Below are 18,458 nucleotides of genomic sequence, written 5' to 3' on the forward strand. Positions count from 1 at the left end.
AATTCATCTCTCTAAACTGCCCTTAGGTGTGAATGAGTGTGTGTCTCTGTGTTGCCCTGTGATGGACTGGCGACCTGTCCAGGGTGTACCCCGCCTCTTGCCTGTAGACTGCTGGAGATAGGCACCAGGTATAGACAATGGATTGATAGATGGACTTTTCAAGACTACATTTTCCAAAGTTGGAAATGCATTATAATTTATCTAAACAATATTATTAATACCCCCTGCCGACTGACTTCCTGAATGAAAGTGAACTACCAATGCATCTACAGGTCCTTCTCAAAATATTAGCATATTGTGATAAAGTTCATTATTTTCCATAATGTCATGATGAAAATTTTACATTCATATATTTTAGATTCATTGCACAGTAACTGAAATATTTCAGGTCTTTTATTGTCTTAATACGGATGATTTTGGCATACAGCTCATGAAAACCCAAAATTCCTATCTCACAAAATTAGCATATTTCATCCGACCAATAAAAGAAAAGTGTTTTTAATACAAAAAACGTCAACCTTCAAATAATCATGTACAGTTATGCACTCAATACTTGGTCGGGAATCCTTTTGCAGAAATGACTGCTTCAATGCGGCGTGGCATGGAGGCAATCAGCCTGTGGCACTGCTGAGGTCTTATGGAGGCCTGGATGCTTCGATAGCGGCCTTTAGCTCATCCAGAGTGTTGGGTCTTGAGTCTCTCAACGTTCTCTTCACAATATCCCACAGATTCTCTATGGGGTTCAGGTCAGGAGAGTTGGCAGGCCAATTGAGCACAGTGATACCATGGTCAGTAAACCATTTACCAGTGGTTTTGGCACTGTGAGCAGATGCCAGGTCGTGCTGAAAAATGAAATCTTCATCTCCATAAAGCTTTTCAGCAGATGGAAGCATGAAGTGCTCCAAAATCTCCTGATAGCTAGCTGCATTGACCCTGCCCTTGATAAAACACAGTGGACCAACACCAGCAGCTGACACGGCACCCCAGACCATCACTGACTGTGGGTACTTGACACTGGACTTCTGGCATTTTGGCATTTCCTTCTCCCCAGTCTTCCTCCAGACTCTGGCACCTTGATTTCCAAATGACATGCAGAATTTGCTTTCATCCAAAAAAAGTACTTTGGACCACTGAGCAACAGTCCAGTGCTGCTTCTCTGTAGCCCAGGTCAGGCGCTTCTGCCGCTGTTTCTGGTTCAAAAGTGGCTTGACCTGGGGAATGCGGCACCTGTAGCCCATTTCCTGCACACGCCTGTGCACGGTGGCTCTGGATGTTTCTACTCCAGACTCAGTCCACTGCTTCCGCAGGTCCCCCAAGGTCTGGAATCGGCCCTTCTCCACAATCTTCCTCAGGGTCCGGTCACCTCTTCTCGTTGTGCAGCGTTTTCTGCCACACTTTTTCCTTCCCACAGACTTCCCACTGAGTTGCCTTGATACAGCACTCTGGGAACAGCCTATTCGTTCAGAAATTTCTTTCTGTGTCTTACCCTCTTGCTTGAGGGTGTCAATAGTGGCCTTCTGGACAGCAGTCAGGTCGGCAGTCTTACCCATGATTGGGGTTTTGAGTGATGAACCAGGCTGGGAGTTTTAAAGGCCTCAGGAATCTTTTGCAGGTGTTTAGAGTTAACTCGTTGATTCAGATGATTAGGTTCATAGCTCGTTTAGAGACCCTTTTAATGATATGCTAATTTTGTGAGATAGGAATTTTGGGTTTTCATGAGCTGTATGCCAAAATCATCCGTATTAAGACAATAAAAGATCTGAAATATTTCAGTTAGTGTGCAATGAATCTAAAATATATGAATGTTAAATTTTCATCATGACATTATGGAAAATAATGAACTTTATCACAATATGCTAATATTTTGAGAAGGACCTGTATTTTTAGGCAAGTAAAGCTTAAGTGGCCTAAGAAGTAGCAACTTCTGTTCGGCTTGTTGTGATTTGACCGACAAGGCCAGGTACTTTATATTCTCTCATGCAGGTACTGAGTGTATTTTGAGCACAAAGCTGCAGGACCAGTTTCAAAGAGGAAAGAAAGGGTGCAATGGATCTGCTTACTCCAAGTGAATCTGTTGTTTAGTGTTTCTACAAACCTTTAACAGAAGCGTAACAAAAAACCAAGAATCAAAATAGTTCAGTGCAGCTCTGACGTGTTTCTGAAACTGCTGGTGTCTCATGTTGCTTTTTTGCTACAAAATATTTAAGAGAAAGGAAATTATCAAAAACTTTCAAAGCATCTCGCCAGTTCAGAATGAGTACATACAATGCATATGTGGGTCCAGGTCTCCAGGTCTTTGAGGGCCTCTGAGGGCAGGTCCTGTTTGTACAGCTCTCTGTAGATCTGAGGTAATTTTGACACCCAGAAGCCATTGCTGTACTTGGCCAAAATCTCTCTGATGTGGCTCTGGACCTGCTGATGGTTGTATGGTTTTCCTTTGCCTGAGCCAAAGCTCTCATTTAGATTCAGTGGTGCTGGAAGAAAAACAACAGAGTAGGGAGGAAAGAATTTCACAAAAACTCTGGAAAAGTTTTGTATTTCACCAAAACAAGGAAAGAGATTTGACTCTTTAGGAGGATTTGTACAGACCAGCGATTATTAGATGCCACCAGAGCAGCTCACTAGGTAAGAACTTTGACTAGTCCAGGGTCACATCTCAGCTGATGAGCATCTACTATTTTATGATTTTGTCTTTGACCAAAGGTCTTTTTTCTCTCATTATGTCAATGTGAATTTATTTCTTCACCACAAAAAAGCAACAGAAGTTTCCCATATTCAGTGAAGCAAAAAGGTTAAACAGTGCGAACAATAAAACAAAGAGGCGACAAACAAATAAAGTAGACAAGACCAAATACCACCTAGAACTATCAGACATATTTAGGTCTCATATTCTGCTTTAGTCAAACGCAAAGGAGAAAATATTCAACACAGATTCTTATCAGTCCGGGAATGAGAGGGTGAACTAATCCAAAGATTTGGAGCCGTCACTGCAAAGGTCTGATCACCTTTACGTTCCAATTTGTAACGTGGAGCATGTAATCGAAGCTGGTTGGTTGACCAGAGAGCTCTCAGTGGAGTGTAGATGTTGAGAAGATCACATAAATATGATGGGGTCAGACCATTTAAGACTTTAAAAGTAGTCAGCAGAACCTCAAAACCAATTCTAAAGCCGAACAGGATCCCAGGGAGAGAAGCCAGGTTTGGAGATGTTTTTAGTAGCTGTTAACAGACAAGCTGCTGCGTTCTGGACAAGTTGCTGAGATGTTTGATTTAAGCTGGCATACAAGGCCTTACAATAGTGCAAATGAGAGGTGAAATCATAAATCATCTTTTCAGCATCTTTGAGTGGGAGATATGGTTTTACTTTTGCAATCAAATTAAGTAGGAAAAAGCTTGATTTACCAGCTGCAGAGATCTGTTTGTAATATATGCTATTTTCTTTTGATACAATTTTGCATTCAGTTCAAGCCTATATATACAGTACTGTGCAAAGGTTTTAGGCAGGTAAAAAAAATGCTGTAAACAAAGAAATTAAAGAAATATAAATGATTGTTTATTTTTATCAATTTACAAAATGCTAAGTGAGCGAACCCAAACATACAGCCAAAGTCATTAAGAAATATCTTCAGCGGCCCTGATCTCAACATCATTTTAAATGCGCTGCTAGCTTTAGAAAAAGCAAGCCAGGGATGTCACAGAATATTTTGATTACTCTAGTCAAATACATTTTGTTGCTCTGTTTAATACAGAATACAAACCTTATGACTGTGGAACATTGCAACAAACTGTAATTAAAAAAATGCACTCTGTAAAGAAGATCTATCTGTATTGCACAACTGAAGCGAGGTGCGTTAAAGAAGCCGCGTCCAACAGTTGTGCTGAAAGTAGACGAGTTGCCGAGGGGAAGTGAGCAGCAGGAGGTGGCGAGTGAACACACAACATGAACAGAAAATATTTTTCATTTATACACTAACATTAACAGGATATTGTGGAAGTGTTTCTTTTTTATTCTGACACATTAGTAAAGTACTTTTGTATAGACTGCATTCAAGAGATTTATGATCTGGAAAGTCAATCAATGTGTTTATTAAATTGAATGCATCAGTCTTTTACTCTCTTCTGCGTTAACGTTTTGAGGAATGCCTCGTCAAGAAAGGGCCCAGAGGTTTTTGTCAGATAAAAATGTATTTTCAAACTCTGATAACTTCTGCATCTGCTATGTATGAAGAACAGCAACCTGATGCCAAAAATAGGAGCAAACTGACTGCTAGCGTCTGCTGGACTTCGTGGGAATGTTTGCGTATTTAGCGGAATCTGTTTTGTGAATCCAGTGCAATAATTAGATAATGTTCGCAAAACAAAGCTGCGAAATTGGATTGACAGCATGAATTAAAGATGAGTGCATGAGTGTTTTCCTTGGACTTTCTGGATGATCTCCTGATGTGCAATTGGAGGATTTCAGGAAAGCTGTTTCCTTTAAAGAAGCTGAAGCGCTTCTCCATTTGCACTTTATTTGTTTTAATTTAAACCTACAGAGTCACCAACACACTAAATTATCTCAATCACATGCTTCCACACCGTCCACCACTTTTGGAAATAATTTATTTTGAGCAGCTGGCTCTACAGATGTCTTTATTTAACTAGAGGTACAGGTTGACAAATGTTTTGGCTTTTTTCTCTTGTTGAACTACTTTTGCACACAGCTGAACAGGTATTCCCTTAAATTTAGTTAAGAATACTAAATATTCTCTCCAAATCAATTTAAAACCAAACTGCTGTGATTTAACCTTTACCTTTGTTGTATATGATGGATATGAGAGTTGTAGTATGAAGCACACACACAAAAAAAATCCTTCAGGTGAGTCGACCACTTCTTCACAACACTGCATATTGACAGCTAAAGTTATATTTCATCGTCTTCTGAATGCTACCTGGGAAGCATTTGGATAACGCCAGGAAAGCTCAGCTGTTATATGAAATTGTAAAATATTTCATTGTATTTTTGTGCTACAAAATCAAACAACAGACCCAAAAATCAACCCTAGAGTAGTGATTCCATACTGATTTTGAGGGGTTGTAGTTTGGATAAAATATCAGTCATACTTACGATCGGTCTGTTGTGGATTTCTGGAAAGGTGAGTGTGCACCTCCTTCTGAAACCGTGTTGGGAGGCCCATCCTCTTATCTGGTCTGTACAGAGAGAACCAAACAGGGAGGTGAATACCTTCAGATTTGTTTTAGAAAATAAAACAAGAAGACAAATGCTGGAAACCAAATGTTTTGTAATGCCACTTATGGGTTATTCTTTTCAACCCACGATTTATTGGCCTTAATGTTGAACATTATGCCCCTATCAAACTATCGTGAATCTACCTTGTGTTTCAGCGGAAATAGGAGAAAAAAAGCTTTGAAACGTATCCTTAATTTGCATTTCATATAGTAGCATAAACAGTTTTAACACCAGCTAAGTCAGGCTGTCCTGAAATTTAAAGACCTCAAAAATCTCAGCTGCATGAGCGCCTTCAGTATCATGTATACGGCTCATTTGCTTCACTGTTGCAGAATCAGTCTAAGTGCAACCTAAATATTGCAGGTATCAACCAATAATAACATTGCCTAAGCTACATAATACTACACTGTGTTGTCTTCACTAATAAATAGTCATTCCAACGGCATGCTGGATACTGTAAACTTAAAGTGAAACTGACGACTTGACCTACTTTCTGACTAAATTCAGGTTATAACTATCTGAACCCCCTTTCTGGGTTGAAACCAAGACACAATATGCAGGGTTGGACCCAAAACCCAAATATGTTGTGCTGGATCGGTCCATGTTAAAATCAGGACTGGGTAAGGATAGTAGCCCAAATAAACTTATTTTTAAATCTGTAAATAGGAACGAAAGAGTATGATTTTATTAAGGTTGTATTAGCTTCGTAACTCTTACCAAGATCTAGATCTTTACAACATGAGAAAACATTAATTTAGCATGATGCAAACAATCATCTGTTATATAGCTTCAGTCTTCAAGAAAATATTAAAAAAGGACATTTTCAATTCATTCCGGTCTCCAGAACTGAATAAAGACAAATTAATTTTCATAAGTAGAATCTACATAATCAATTCTCACTTAATTGTCAAACCTTTGCCTAATACCTCCCACTCTCAAAAAGAGAAAATATGTTTTCCACGACCACACAGAAAGACTTCTCTTTCTTTTCTTTTGAAATTAAACTATAATTCAGCTTTGGCCTGTTGGGATACGGTTTCCATATTTACCACATTCACAAGTGCACACAATTGAAGATGACGTTGACCTGTCCATAGAAAGATCTACAGGGATACAGAGAGATATGCTGATTCACTCTGTGCTGGTTTAGAAGAGTTAATCTACCAGAGAATAGAGGAGGGATTAAAGAGGGCTCATGCCCCCCCGGGCTGGGCTCCTGTCCCCAGCTGGTACACTGGGACTCCCATCCTGGAGCCCCTTTGTGCTGCAAAGGTTTAGCAACACAATGGACTCTCCACAGAGTGAACTGATCTCACTGTTGTTGTTTTAAGTGGATGGATATTAGTAGGTGAACCAGTCACTGAGTTAAGATGAATCATTCTGTTTTAATAATGTCAGCTGATGATATCTAACAATTTAATCTTTTTGAGAATGAATCAGAGAGTAATAGAAAGACTGATTAATACGCTTTAATGTAGAGAAATAGAATCGATGAAGATCAAGAGAGAACCAGAATAATTTAAGCTTCATCAGTTAAGATGTGACTCTACAAAAACAGGTAGGCAACAAACTGTCATTCTCTGCGCTCCCCCGGCGAACACTTTCTCATGCTGCTGACATACGGCTGAACACGCTCATGGTCAATCGGTGAAACGCAGTCTGTTCACGTCACATTTTAGCCCTACTCAGCCCCGATGGGACCTGCTGACGAGCACGGACCAAGAAAGCCAGTAACAGAAACGGCCCTAAAACAGGCTGAGTGGAGTGAAGTCGGCCAAAGTAGAGCCCATGGAAAAGAGACATGAGTTTATGTCTTGTCTTCTTTTAAAAAAGGGGGGAAAGTGCTAGATGGTGTCATCCCTAAATTAGTTTACAAGATAACTGTACTATAAAGACATAAATACTTGCATGTTTCTCCCACTGATTAATGCAGAGCCTTGAATTGATCATATTCACCAGATTTACTAACTACGTTGATTCATTTTTAATTACTTCCTTTACATCCAAACAGCCATTGTATGTTTGTTTGACCCATTTACCAAGGTAGCTAAATAATGCTCTTGCTGTAGAGTCTTAAATGGTTAAACCAACATATACAGGGTTTGATACGGCAACTACAATTAATGAAACTAACTAGCCCTCAGTCACCTTTCTGCAGGTAGGTTCCCTCTCTTGTTAGCTTTGTTCTGATTGAAAAGCTTGTTGGGATGTCCCCCAGGCCTGCCCTCAGACAGGCCATCTCTCAAGTCTCTCGTCTGTCTGAAGTCTCCATGTCCAGCCCCACGACCGGCGCCTCCTCCTCCTCCTCTTCCTCCGCCTCGGCCTCGGTGGTTTGGCTGCCTCAGAGAGGTTTGGGGTTTAGCTGATAAGGAAAATACCACAAAAAAAGTGAGTGACTCAGCTAAATCTGATGGGGAGACAAGGTATTGCATTTGTCTGGAGGGCGATTTCAAAGGCATTGGAAGAAAGACGTTCAGATAGATTTGTTTAGGAACCAAAAACCAGCTGCTGCTGGTCCACATACTTCTGAAGGATTTCAGACAAGTCTTGAGTTGCAAATAACACTTATAGCTGTGGGTAAAATAAAACAAAATTACAAAAACTTTGTTGTAAATCAGATGAGTGTGAGAAAGAAATGAGGGTTCAATTGACATAAAATCATACAAATCGATGTTTTCTTGTACTTTAAGGGTAATTTCAGTTTGATTATCATTTTATTTTATATTCTAATCATCAGTTAAATATTTTTTTATATTCTGTTCTTCGGGCAGCTCTTTAACAAATGCCTAGACCAGAAAATATGACATTAACTACTCTCTTAATGACGTACATGAGTAAAAAGCTAAAATACTTGCCTTTAAAGATGTCTGTTGATGTCTAAATGTTCTTTTTAGAGTTGATTGGATGGTAGCCAGTTGGAATTTCAACATCCTTGTTTAGGCTAAAAGGGGATAGGATGTATGACCTAAAAAAGTCCAGTTTTTGGGCTACATTGAGACAAGGACTGTCAAGCCTGAAAGACGCGGACATGTAATGGACGTCCAAAGTTTGAAGGGTCGCTTCTTGGCTACATCTGGAAATGAAATCTCAACTTATCCCTGTTAAATAAACTTAAAAAACTAGATACAAATTTATCAAGGACTCACCAAGTTTTTCTTAGGACTTTGACTGCTTTTTCACTCATTTTCAGCCCTTAGTGAGAGATGTGTCATCATTTAAAGTATTCAGCAGAATGGCCCTTTGAGGGCTTCATGTTAATTCATACCCTTATTTTGTCCCAACGCGAAGCCCTTTCGGTTAAACTTAATCTATTGTACAGGTCCTTCTCAAAATATTAGCATATTGTGATAAAGTTCATTATTTTCCATAATGTAATGATGAAAATTTAACATTCATATATTTTAGATTCATTGCACACTAACTGAAATATTTCAGGTCTTTTATTGTCTTAATACGGATGATTTTGGCATACAGCTCATGAAAACCCAAAATTCCTATCTCACAAAATTAGCATATCATTAAAAGGGTCTCTAAACGAGCTATGAACCTAATCATCTAAATCAACGAGTTAACTCTAAACACCTGCAAAAGATTCCTGAGGCCTTTAAAACTCCCAGCCTGGTTCATCACTCAAAACACCAATCATGGGTAAGACTGCCGACCTGACTGCTGTCCAGAAGGCCACTATTGACACCCTCAAGCAAGAAGGTAAGACACAGAAAGAAATTTCTGAACGAATAGGCTGTTCCCAGAGTGCTGTATCAAGGCACCTCAGTGGGAAGTCTGTGGGAAGGAAAAGGTGTGGCAGAAAACACTGCACAACGAGAAGAGGTGACCGGACCCTGAGGAAGATTGTGGAGAAGGGCCGATTCCAGACCTTGGGGGACCTGCGGAAGCAGTGGACTGAGTCTGGAGTAGAAACATCCAGAGCCACCGTGCACAGGCGTGTGCAGGAAATGGGCTACAGGTGCTGCATTCCCCAGGTCTGGGCTACAGAGAAGCAGCACTGGAATGTTGCTCAGTGGTCCAAAGTACTTTTTTCGGATGAAAGCAAATTCTGCATGTCATTCGGAAATCAAGGTGCCAGAGTCTGGAGGAAGACTGGGGAGAAGGAAATGCCAAAATGCCAGAAGTCCAGTGTCAAGTACCCACAGTCAGTGATGGTCTGGGGTGCCGTGTCAGCTGCTGGTGTTGGTCCACTGTGTTTTATCAAGGGCAGGGTCAATGCAGCTAGCTATCAGGAGATTTTGGAGCACTTCATGCTTCCATCTGTTGAAAATCTTTTTGGAGATGAAGATTTCATTTTTCAGCACGACCTGGCACCTGCTCACAGTGCCAAAACCACTGGTAAATGGTTTACTGACCATGGTATCACTGTGCTCAATTGGCCTGCCAACTCTCCTGACCTGAACCCCATAGAGAATCTGTGGGATATTGTGAAGAGAACGTTGAGAGACTCAAGACCCAACACTCTGGATGAGCTAAAGGCCGCTATCGAAGCATCCTGGGCCTCCATAAGACCTCAGCAGTGCCACAGGCTGATTGCCTCCATGCCACGCCGCATTGAAGCAGTCATTTCTGTAAAAGGATTCCCGACCAAGTATTGAGTGCATAACTGTACATGATTATTTGAAGGTTGACGTTTTTTGTATTAAAAACACTTTTCTTTTTTTGGTCGGATGAAATATGCTAATTTTGTGAGATAGGAATTTTGGGTTTTCATGAGCTGTATGCCAAAATCATCCGTATTAAGACAATAAAAGACCTGAAATATTTCAGTTAGTGAGCAATGAATCTAAAATATATGAATGTTAAATTTTCATCATTACATTATGGAAAATAATGAATTTTATCACAATATGCTAATATTTTGAGAAGGACCTGTATACCTGTAAACAAGTTATTTCATACCCATGTACCTCGTTTCTTGACATGAACGTGCTGTTGCCGCCGTCCAGGGTTCAAATACAGACCTTTCCTGCATGTCTCCCCCCTTTCTTTTTTTCTGGCTGCTGGTCTAATTATTGTCAATAAATGCCACTAGTCCCACAACATCTAAAAAAAAACGTTTTTTCAGTTTTTTTCTCTTGGTATTTTATTATATATTGCAGATAATCTTAAAAAAACAATTTCATATAGACTATTTAATTCTATATCATTTTCTAATAGACTTTATATTACCCACTACTTTTATAGATCCCTGTTTGACCCCGCTGTGAAATATGACAGATTATGACCTTTGATAATGCCAAGATAACTATAAATGACCTATAAAGGCCGCTCAATTTCCAACCTGAGAACAAACGACCAAAACTGCGAAAGCACAAAATAAGAAAGATGTTAAGTTACAGGCACTTTTTTCCCAAAGCTTGGTTGTTGTTTGTTGCTAAAATATGATTTTGTATCTATTTTTCTTTATGATTTCCTTCCTCCTTCTGAGCTGGCCAAGATCAATAGTGCACCAGGTTTCCTGGCAGACAAAACTAAATCTTTGGTATGTTTTTTCAAAATCATCTAAAGAAATGGGACCAAAAAGTGTTTTTAGGGGGAAGAAAATCCCTAAAAATCCTATTGAAAACTGATTTGAAAAATTATGTGTCAATGATGTGTCATCTTAGACCTAAAAAGTGATTATCTGGTCTTTCAAAGAGTCTTTTCAAGTTTTGCTTTTTGTACTGTGAAAAGAAAGTCCATAGAGATCAATTCAAAATGGCTTATTGCAAAAATTGTCTGTTATGTGTCAACACAACACTGGTTCATCCTTTGAGTTTAGGAACCTTTTATGCCTGAATAATTCAAAGGTCAGCGTTAAAGTGGATTAAATCATCCCAACTGAAAATAGGCTGATCGGGGACTGAAATGAGTGCCAAAGCCAAACACAGGCTGGCTGCAGGGAAAAATGTATATAGAAACGAGGATTGAGTCAAGACACAGTTGGAAAAAACGTAAAGCCATTAGCCAGACTTTTTGTGAAAATAAATAAATTCACCCAAGAAAGGGTCTAACACCTATAGATCCCTGAATTATCTCACATGAGTCTAATGATAATCACTTAAGGCATAAGACAAGTGATCAGAGTTACTATAAGTAGGTCTATTTGTATTTTTTGTTTTTTCTTCCTCTTTAACCCTATATTTATAAACCAAATTCCCTTTTCAAAGATGCTCATTTGTATTCTATACAGTTTCAATTGTGTTTGAGAGTTCAGGAAAATGTGGCAACAGTAAAAAAAACCTGGAAGCGGTTTGAAAAGATGACCAGACCAAACTGGATTAAAAGTCAAAGCTTTCAGGATCCAAGCAGAAATGTGTCAGAACTCGCTCGTCCACCTTAGTGTTTACTACTAATTAATGCAAGTTCCTAAATCTTAACCCTCTTGTGATGTCATCAACTCAAATACCCACGCAGCAGAATCTGCAGTTTGTTCCCCCAGTGCACTTTTTCAAATCTCTTCAAAAAAACTGCAGAGGAAACCTCCACTTCAGTACTTCACTGTGCTTTTATTATCTGTGTATATGTGCTGGTGAAAAGAAAATACACAAGTTGATAGTATATTCAATGAATTTATTTTAAAGAGTCACACAAACACAGCCCAAACTAGCCAGGCCTCTCATCATTACAATACTACACCAGCCAAGCTTAGCATGACATAACATTTGTGTTAAAAGGCATCACAAGTGCACTGCTACTCACTACCACTCTTGTCTGTTTCACTCTTCCTCCCACTGTTGCTCCTATACCCATTCATTCTACAATCCCCCATCTTCTAGACCTTTCTCATGCTTTAACATTCACTCTGCCTTTATTCCCACCGACTCTGCTTTTCTCGCACCAGTAACAACAAAACCCGACCATCAGCATTTAGAGCCTTAGTCAGCAGACAATTTCTGCTTCATCCAGTCAACACACACTAATGCATAATGCAGGAGCTAGCTGACATCCGCATGCAGATATAAGTAAGGACAACCGCTCACACGCACCGAGAGCGAACGCCACATCACCTTGCTGAGGTGGACCTGCAGCTCCTGGTCTGCCTCTGCCTGAATATCAATAACCCCGGCAGTGAGAGGAGGATGAGAGGGAGTGAGGAGGAGAGCTTGATTTGTGTATCAGCTTCTCTGCGCTTGCAGGTTAAACTGCATCGCCCCACTCCGACTTCCTCCTCCCTGTCACTAGTCCACCTCCTCAGCGTTTCAGAATCTCTCGCTCTCTGTTCACCTCAAACCGCCTCGCTGCTACGTCCCCTTCTCTCTCTTCCTCCCTCCCCTCCGTGCTGCCACCTCCCACCCCCTCCTCTGCCTCTAGGAATTTTCTGCAGCATCGCCGTCTAGCAGAAGTGCAAAAATAAAGTTGTCTGCAGGTTTCTGCATGGAAGTCACTTTTGTCAGTGAAATATGGACCTGTATCACAGTTTTTCCCGAGTTATTTAAGCCAGATGAGGAAAGACAACGGCTCAGTAACGTATGTATGAGCTGTTGTTTTTGTACACCTGACGAACAAATGCCTAAAATACCCGAGAGTCGACACTATAACAGTAAAAGGAGGCCAGTCGTTCATCTTCAACCCGTCGGGCTGCAACACACAGAGCTTTTGCCTCTGCTGCAATATCACAGCCCTGGTTTTAACTTTTCCACATTTTATTTAGCTGCAACCCTAAACTTTCATGTACTTTGTGGAGATTTTATGAAACAGACCTTTGCTTTAATAAGCCTAAATATATTTCAGTGTAACCACTTGCACAAAGTGTGTAATTTATTATCAGTATACATTCAGCTGCCTCAGATGTTTGTTAGACAGCATCAATGAACAAACAGCCCATCATCAAAAAACTGGACTAGTTTAGGTGAACCTAAACCAGTGGTCGGCAGCCACCAAACAACAACACCAAGAGCCATTTTTGCCTTCCGTCTAGCTAAACAATATTTATTTAAAGTCACAAAAGCAGCATGGCTCTTTGAAAGAAAATACATTGTTTTTCTAATGCCTACTATAGGATATTTGTTCACATTTCTAAATTAAAGAACATTTTTTTTCCAGATTTAACACATTTTCCTCAATGGGACTGTCAATTCTTATAGAAAATGACATAAAAACCTGTTGAGGAAATGGTTCCTTAAATAAAGAATATTCCTTACACTATCATTGTCATTATTTGTAGAAATGTTACGTATATATTGCAGGAAAATGACTAGGAAAAAACTTCAAAGCCAAGAAGACCATGGGAACTGTGGAGGAGCTGCAGAGATCCACGCCTCAGGTGAGAGAATCTGTCAACAAGACAGCTACTAGTCGTTCACTCCACAGATTTTTGGTCTTCATGGAAGAGTGGCAAGAAGAAAATCATGAAAAGTCCTGTTTGCCAAAAGCCATGTTGGGACATAGCATATTTGGGAAAGAAGCAGTCATAGTCACACAAGAACAAAACGTTGCAGAAAAAACACCATGTGTGATAGAAAACTCACACCTGGTTTACACGTGCCGTTTCTGTCCTCACAAACGGCTTCTCTGGACAGAACCACACGCAAGTTAACTGTAGGGGGCGTACTTCAGAGGGCGTAGTTTTGACGAATGACTTACGGAAAAGGATTGAATTCATACCTAGGTATCAAATACCCAAATTTACCCAAATGCTTAATTCTGACTCCTGTTTACTAATTACTGGCATCTGGTATGAATAACTGGAGAGGTTAAGAGCCAACTTCAGGTCTGTATAATACCTTCTATAAACCTTATTTTAAGACTTTCTGACTAACTGATAAAAACCCAATGTTGCTTAGATTGCTTGCTGAACCTTGAGCTATGGTGAGTGTACAGACATTGAATAAAAGTGAGCCGAGGATGGAGCCTTGAGGAACACCAAATGTTTGCCTATGATTGTCAAATGATAAAATGCAGGGTGCCATCTGTAGCAGTGTTAGTAATTTATGTGCACTAACTTAATATTTTCTTGCCACTTTGTTTATACTATAATGAAGTCTGAGCAATGGTTGTGATTGTTGCTCCTGTTCAAACGCAAGCTGAGCCTTTTTTGTGTCTAAAGCTATTCCTAGAGGTTACTATATGCTTCAGAGGTTGGAGGTTATTGTCAAGCAGTGCAACGGTCCTGAACGATTTCCACTTACGGCCCTCTACTTATCTATACAAGTATTTTTTCTAACTTATCACTCGTCACAGATGTAACATGGGTTTTTGTATATACCAGTTTGGTTGGTAAAATCTCACCATTGAGGACTAGAGGAACAGCTGGTTTAACTCTCATCTGGGTGTTGACCATGTAGTGTCGGCCTGTTTTCTTGGAGCTTCGCTGTCGGGCCACCACCTTTGCTGTGTGTGCCTCCTCCATGGCTCCAGAGGAAAAATAAACCATCTGGAAAGAGAGATGTAAATGTTATCAGGATAGTCTCAAGTGTTTTGAAGATGTGGGGTACAGAGATCTAGTGTGTGTCTTGCTGAAATGATTTTTAGTGAATTTTATTTTATTTTGAGAAAACTGGAACAAACTTAAATACTAATTCAACAGTATGCTCAAAATGTTTTAAAAAAAATGTAACATCAACCTTCATTTCACTTCATTTTTGTGACATTTGCTTTTATTCGTCACACATTCCCTGATTAACGGCACATTCTGGTGACAATCACCTCTCCAGAACCTCTCCTCTCCATGCGAACAGAGGACGTGTTGGCTAAGAGAGCATCTAGCTGCTTGTGTGGGATCTGTTCTCCAGTCAGCTCCTTGCACTCCGACTGCAGGCGGGACAATGACACTCCACCTCTGTTGGCCTTGACGATGGCCTGCAGCGTCCTTTTCGTCAACTCCACTTCAGCCATCTGGGGCAAAAAAAAAGAAAAACTCAAAACAGGGTACCAAATAAAGCAATAAGACAGACAAAAAAATATATACTTTAGGACTTTATGAAAATGTTTGATGACAATGTAACTTTATTTATTAACATCTTTATTTCCAGTGAAATCTTCTGATTTGAAGAATATTGAGATGAAGAAGATGGACTGAGTTCTTGCTGTAGAATACAAGTGAAATCAAACAGCACCACAACATTCATTGGCCTTTTTCATAAAGTCTTTAAAAAAAAATGAAAAACTGTCTTCCTAACTTTGGATGGTGGCAATACTACTGCAATAGAAGCTGAATTTATGTTGAAGCCTTTTCCACATCTTTCCTAGAGGTTCTAATAAACCTGGAGAGCATTGTAAATATTTGATAGTTTGTTTGGGCAAACAAAGGGCTTAATGTGCTTCTGGACGTCTGCTTACAAACACTTAAAATGTATCAAGAAAAATAAAAAAGATCTGCAATTTTCTTTATTTTATGTGTCATTTAACAAAAAACTGAGCTCGGCATACAACCAAACAGCTAGAGCATCCCATGCAAAACCGAAAATCGATAATATTTTTAAAAATATGAAATTACTTTTTTTTTTTTTGTTCAAGAACAAAATAATGCAGCTTTCCTGTTACTATATATCACTCTCACCTTTATTCAAAGATTAACTGTAACAGCTGAGGACACATTGTAATATGCAAATATTTTTTCGCCAGTATTCCCAGTTAGGCCAAGCCTGCATTAGTTGGACACAGCTTGCATGGCTCTTCGGCACAAAAATCCGTCAGTGTTTGAAGGAAGGAGATCTTAACTGCTGTTTCTGAGTAAAATCTGGATGCAGTCAGGTAGTGTTGACTAATAACCAACCCAGCTGAAAAGTGCCACCAACCACCAATTAAAAACAGAGGAAGTTCTTCATGTCCTCCTCTTCTTCTTCTTAAAGTTTTATTGGTGGTTGTCAAACAATAAACTGGTGCATTACTGGTATGTATGTTGTGCCCCTGGTACCAGGGGACCAGGGGCACAAAGGCCAACTTTTATAAATTTGTTTCCTCTGATAATTTTATTAAAAGGAAATTATTTAGGCCTAGTATTTAAATAAATATGTACATAAAAAAACAAAGACAAAAAAAGGATAAATTGAAAAATACATAAAAATATTTTTGAATTAATCAAAAGACCAAAAGTTCATCAGGCATTTTCCGAAGACATTGATACATTTATTAATGAACTATTTTAATTGAAAAATGTATTCATAAAAGCAAATGCATAGTTTTATGTTTGCCAGTGGTAAATTTGTGCTTGTGCCATTATTTTTTTAATCCTTTATTGTGTGCCAGTTTTGAATGTCCATGACTCACAGCGCGGAAGTACTGTGTAGAAACGCGACTTTCTTTTTTTAAATTAAAAAATTTAACAGAAGCCTAATGTTTAAATCTCCTTAAAAATGTCAAAGGTACAATTTTCTCCAAATCTAGTTTGGACGGAACCACCTAGAACATGGGGACACACCCTGATCCGGGGCAGCCTCAGCTTTAACCAGGGAGGCCTAAAATATATTTAAAAAAAAAAAAAAACCTTCAGGACAAGCGTGAAACCTGTGCGACAAACTACAAAAACACGCAGAACCGTACAGCATATACAGGTCCTATTTAATATAACTGAGGTGAATTGTGCAGCCGTCTCTTTGCATCGTATTTATCACTTGTTGATGTGGGACAGGGAAACTAACGCAACGCTGTCACTCCAGCTCCACACCCTCCATAAGGGACCAAGCTGCTTTCCTTTAACTTCTCTTGTATTTATATTAAATAATCCCCAAACCCTTCTGTAAAAGTACTCTACAAAACTGTACGCTACATTGTCTAGTTTCGGTATCGATTCCTTGCGCTACTTAAGAGATAAATCCTCCCAACAGCTCATAAGTTTAGCTAAAATACGCACTCGATAGACCGGAAGCACATTATAAACAACCTTCAGAATAAAACTACAGATGAGGCTTCGACTACAAGTAAACCTTTATGTTGAAAACCTGTAACCGGAAGTACAATTCTGCGCTCTAGCTAGCTTTTTTAGTCATCTCGTGATCAAAATACACACTTTAGCCAAACTTTGTCCCCCGCCCCTTGAGGATTTAAAAAAGTTGTTATAAAAGTAACAAAAGCTTCCAGACCTTGCTGAGAACAAACGAGGCGGTCAACTCTGGATCCGGTCCGCTCCTTGTCAGAGGTGTCACCGCCACGGGGCTGAGCTGCGGCCGACCGGGACTCGGTGTCCCGTGTGACTGCCAAGCCGGCAGCCGGTCCGGGAACACCCTCCTTTCAGCCACCTGATTGGTCGCTTACGGACGGGTCTTTGGTTAATTACAATGATATCTTTTCCAGAAGCTGCAGCACAAGGCGGAGGAATTCAAATGCATGCATACACTAACTACGACTGTCTTCTAAATAAGAGAACAACTAAAATTAAGGTCCCTAAAAAAGGAGACAAATTATGCCTAATAATTAGGATACATACATTAAACATTAAAACCAAAACAAGATGTTTTTGGGCTGTCCCAATGAAAAATAAAGACAAATGATTTATTTCTATAGAAGGCTGTATAGCCATGAGAAATAAAGGGTAAGCTGATTATTTAAGCATTAACAGTTAGGTTTAAACTGGACTACTATTGAATGAATGACAAATTATTACATAGGAAACAATTTATAGATAGTGAAAACTGTATTTCCACAATGTGTGTGCAGGATGAGTAAAATATGGGTAGAATTTAATAAGCATTTGTATGGCTGAATTTATTTCTCAATTATTCTTTATACAGTTCAGACAAGATGTTTACACACACTGCATTAAAACACAGCCTGTTTTTCACCGTTTGACATTAGATCAGACTAAACTTTAGATCAGTTAGGATTATTATTATGTTTTTATAATTACCACAATAATGAAACATACACATCTTCCTTGTGTGGCATCATGGGAATATTGACCTTGTGAAAATGTTGAGAGATGCTGGTAAGACAGTGTCATTATGCACAGTGAAAGAAGTCCTGTATTAACTAGGGAGAAGCATTACTCTGAAAGCAATATGAACAAAGCCAGATTATAGTTTGTAAATACATACATGGATAAACCTCAATTTTTCCATAAATGTCCTGTGATCTGATGAAACTTAAATAATAACTGTTGGCAATAATGACCATTGTTATGATTGGGGGAAAAATGGGAAAACCGGTAGTTTGGGTTTGAAAACATCATGTGTGGATATTTTGCCGCAAGAGGGACTGGTGCACTTCACAAAATAAACAGTATCATGAGAAAAGAACATTATAAGGAAATATTAAAGCAATGTAAATATTGGTATAGAAATTGTAGTATTACGTAATT

General features: G+C 39.3%; 1 protein-coding gene across 3 annotated transcripts in view; it reads right to left on the reverse strand.

The window, feature by feature from the left end:
- The window catches only part of tdrd7b (tudor domain containing 7 b), a 30,394-nt gene extending 12,995 nt beyond the window's left edge, over positions 1 to 17,399 (reverse strand). Inside the window, exons 1-6 of one of the 3 annotated variants that reach the window (XM_047385739.1) lie at positions 17,245 to 17,399; positions 14,870 to 15,058; positions 14,453 to 14,597; positions 7,379 to 7,592; positions 5,108 to 5,190; positions 2,266 to 2,474 (exon numbers count right to left, since the gene is read on the reverse strand). In XM_047385739.1, coding sequence (XP_047241695.1) covers positions 2,266 to 2,474; positions 5,108 to 5,190; positions 7,379 to 7,592; positions 14,453 to 14,597; positions 14,870 to 15,058 — 840 coding nt within the window. In that variant the 5' untranslated portion in view covers positions 17,245 to 17,399. Of the gene's footprint in view, positions 1 to 2,265; positions 2,475 to 5,107; positions 5,191 to 7,378; positions 7,593 to 12,210; positions 12,443 to 14,452; positions 14,598 to 14,869; positions 15,059 to 17,244 lie in introns of those variants that run through there. The other 2 variants (XM_047385741.1, XM_047385740.1) reach the window with 2 other exon arrangements.
- Positions 17,400 to 18,458: the final 1,059 nt, after the last annotated feature.

The sequence above is a fragment of the Girardinichthys multiradiatus genome, chromosome 14, assembly GCF_021462225.1.
Source record: "Girardinichthys multiradiatus isolate DD_20200921_A chromosome 14, DD_fGirMul_XY1, whole genome shotgun sequence".
Lineage (NCBI taxonomy): Eukaryota > Metazoa > Chordata > Actinopteri > Cyprinodontiformes > Goodeidae > Girardinichthys > Girardinichthys multiradiatus.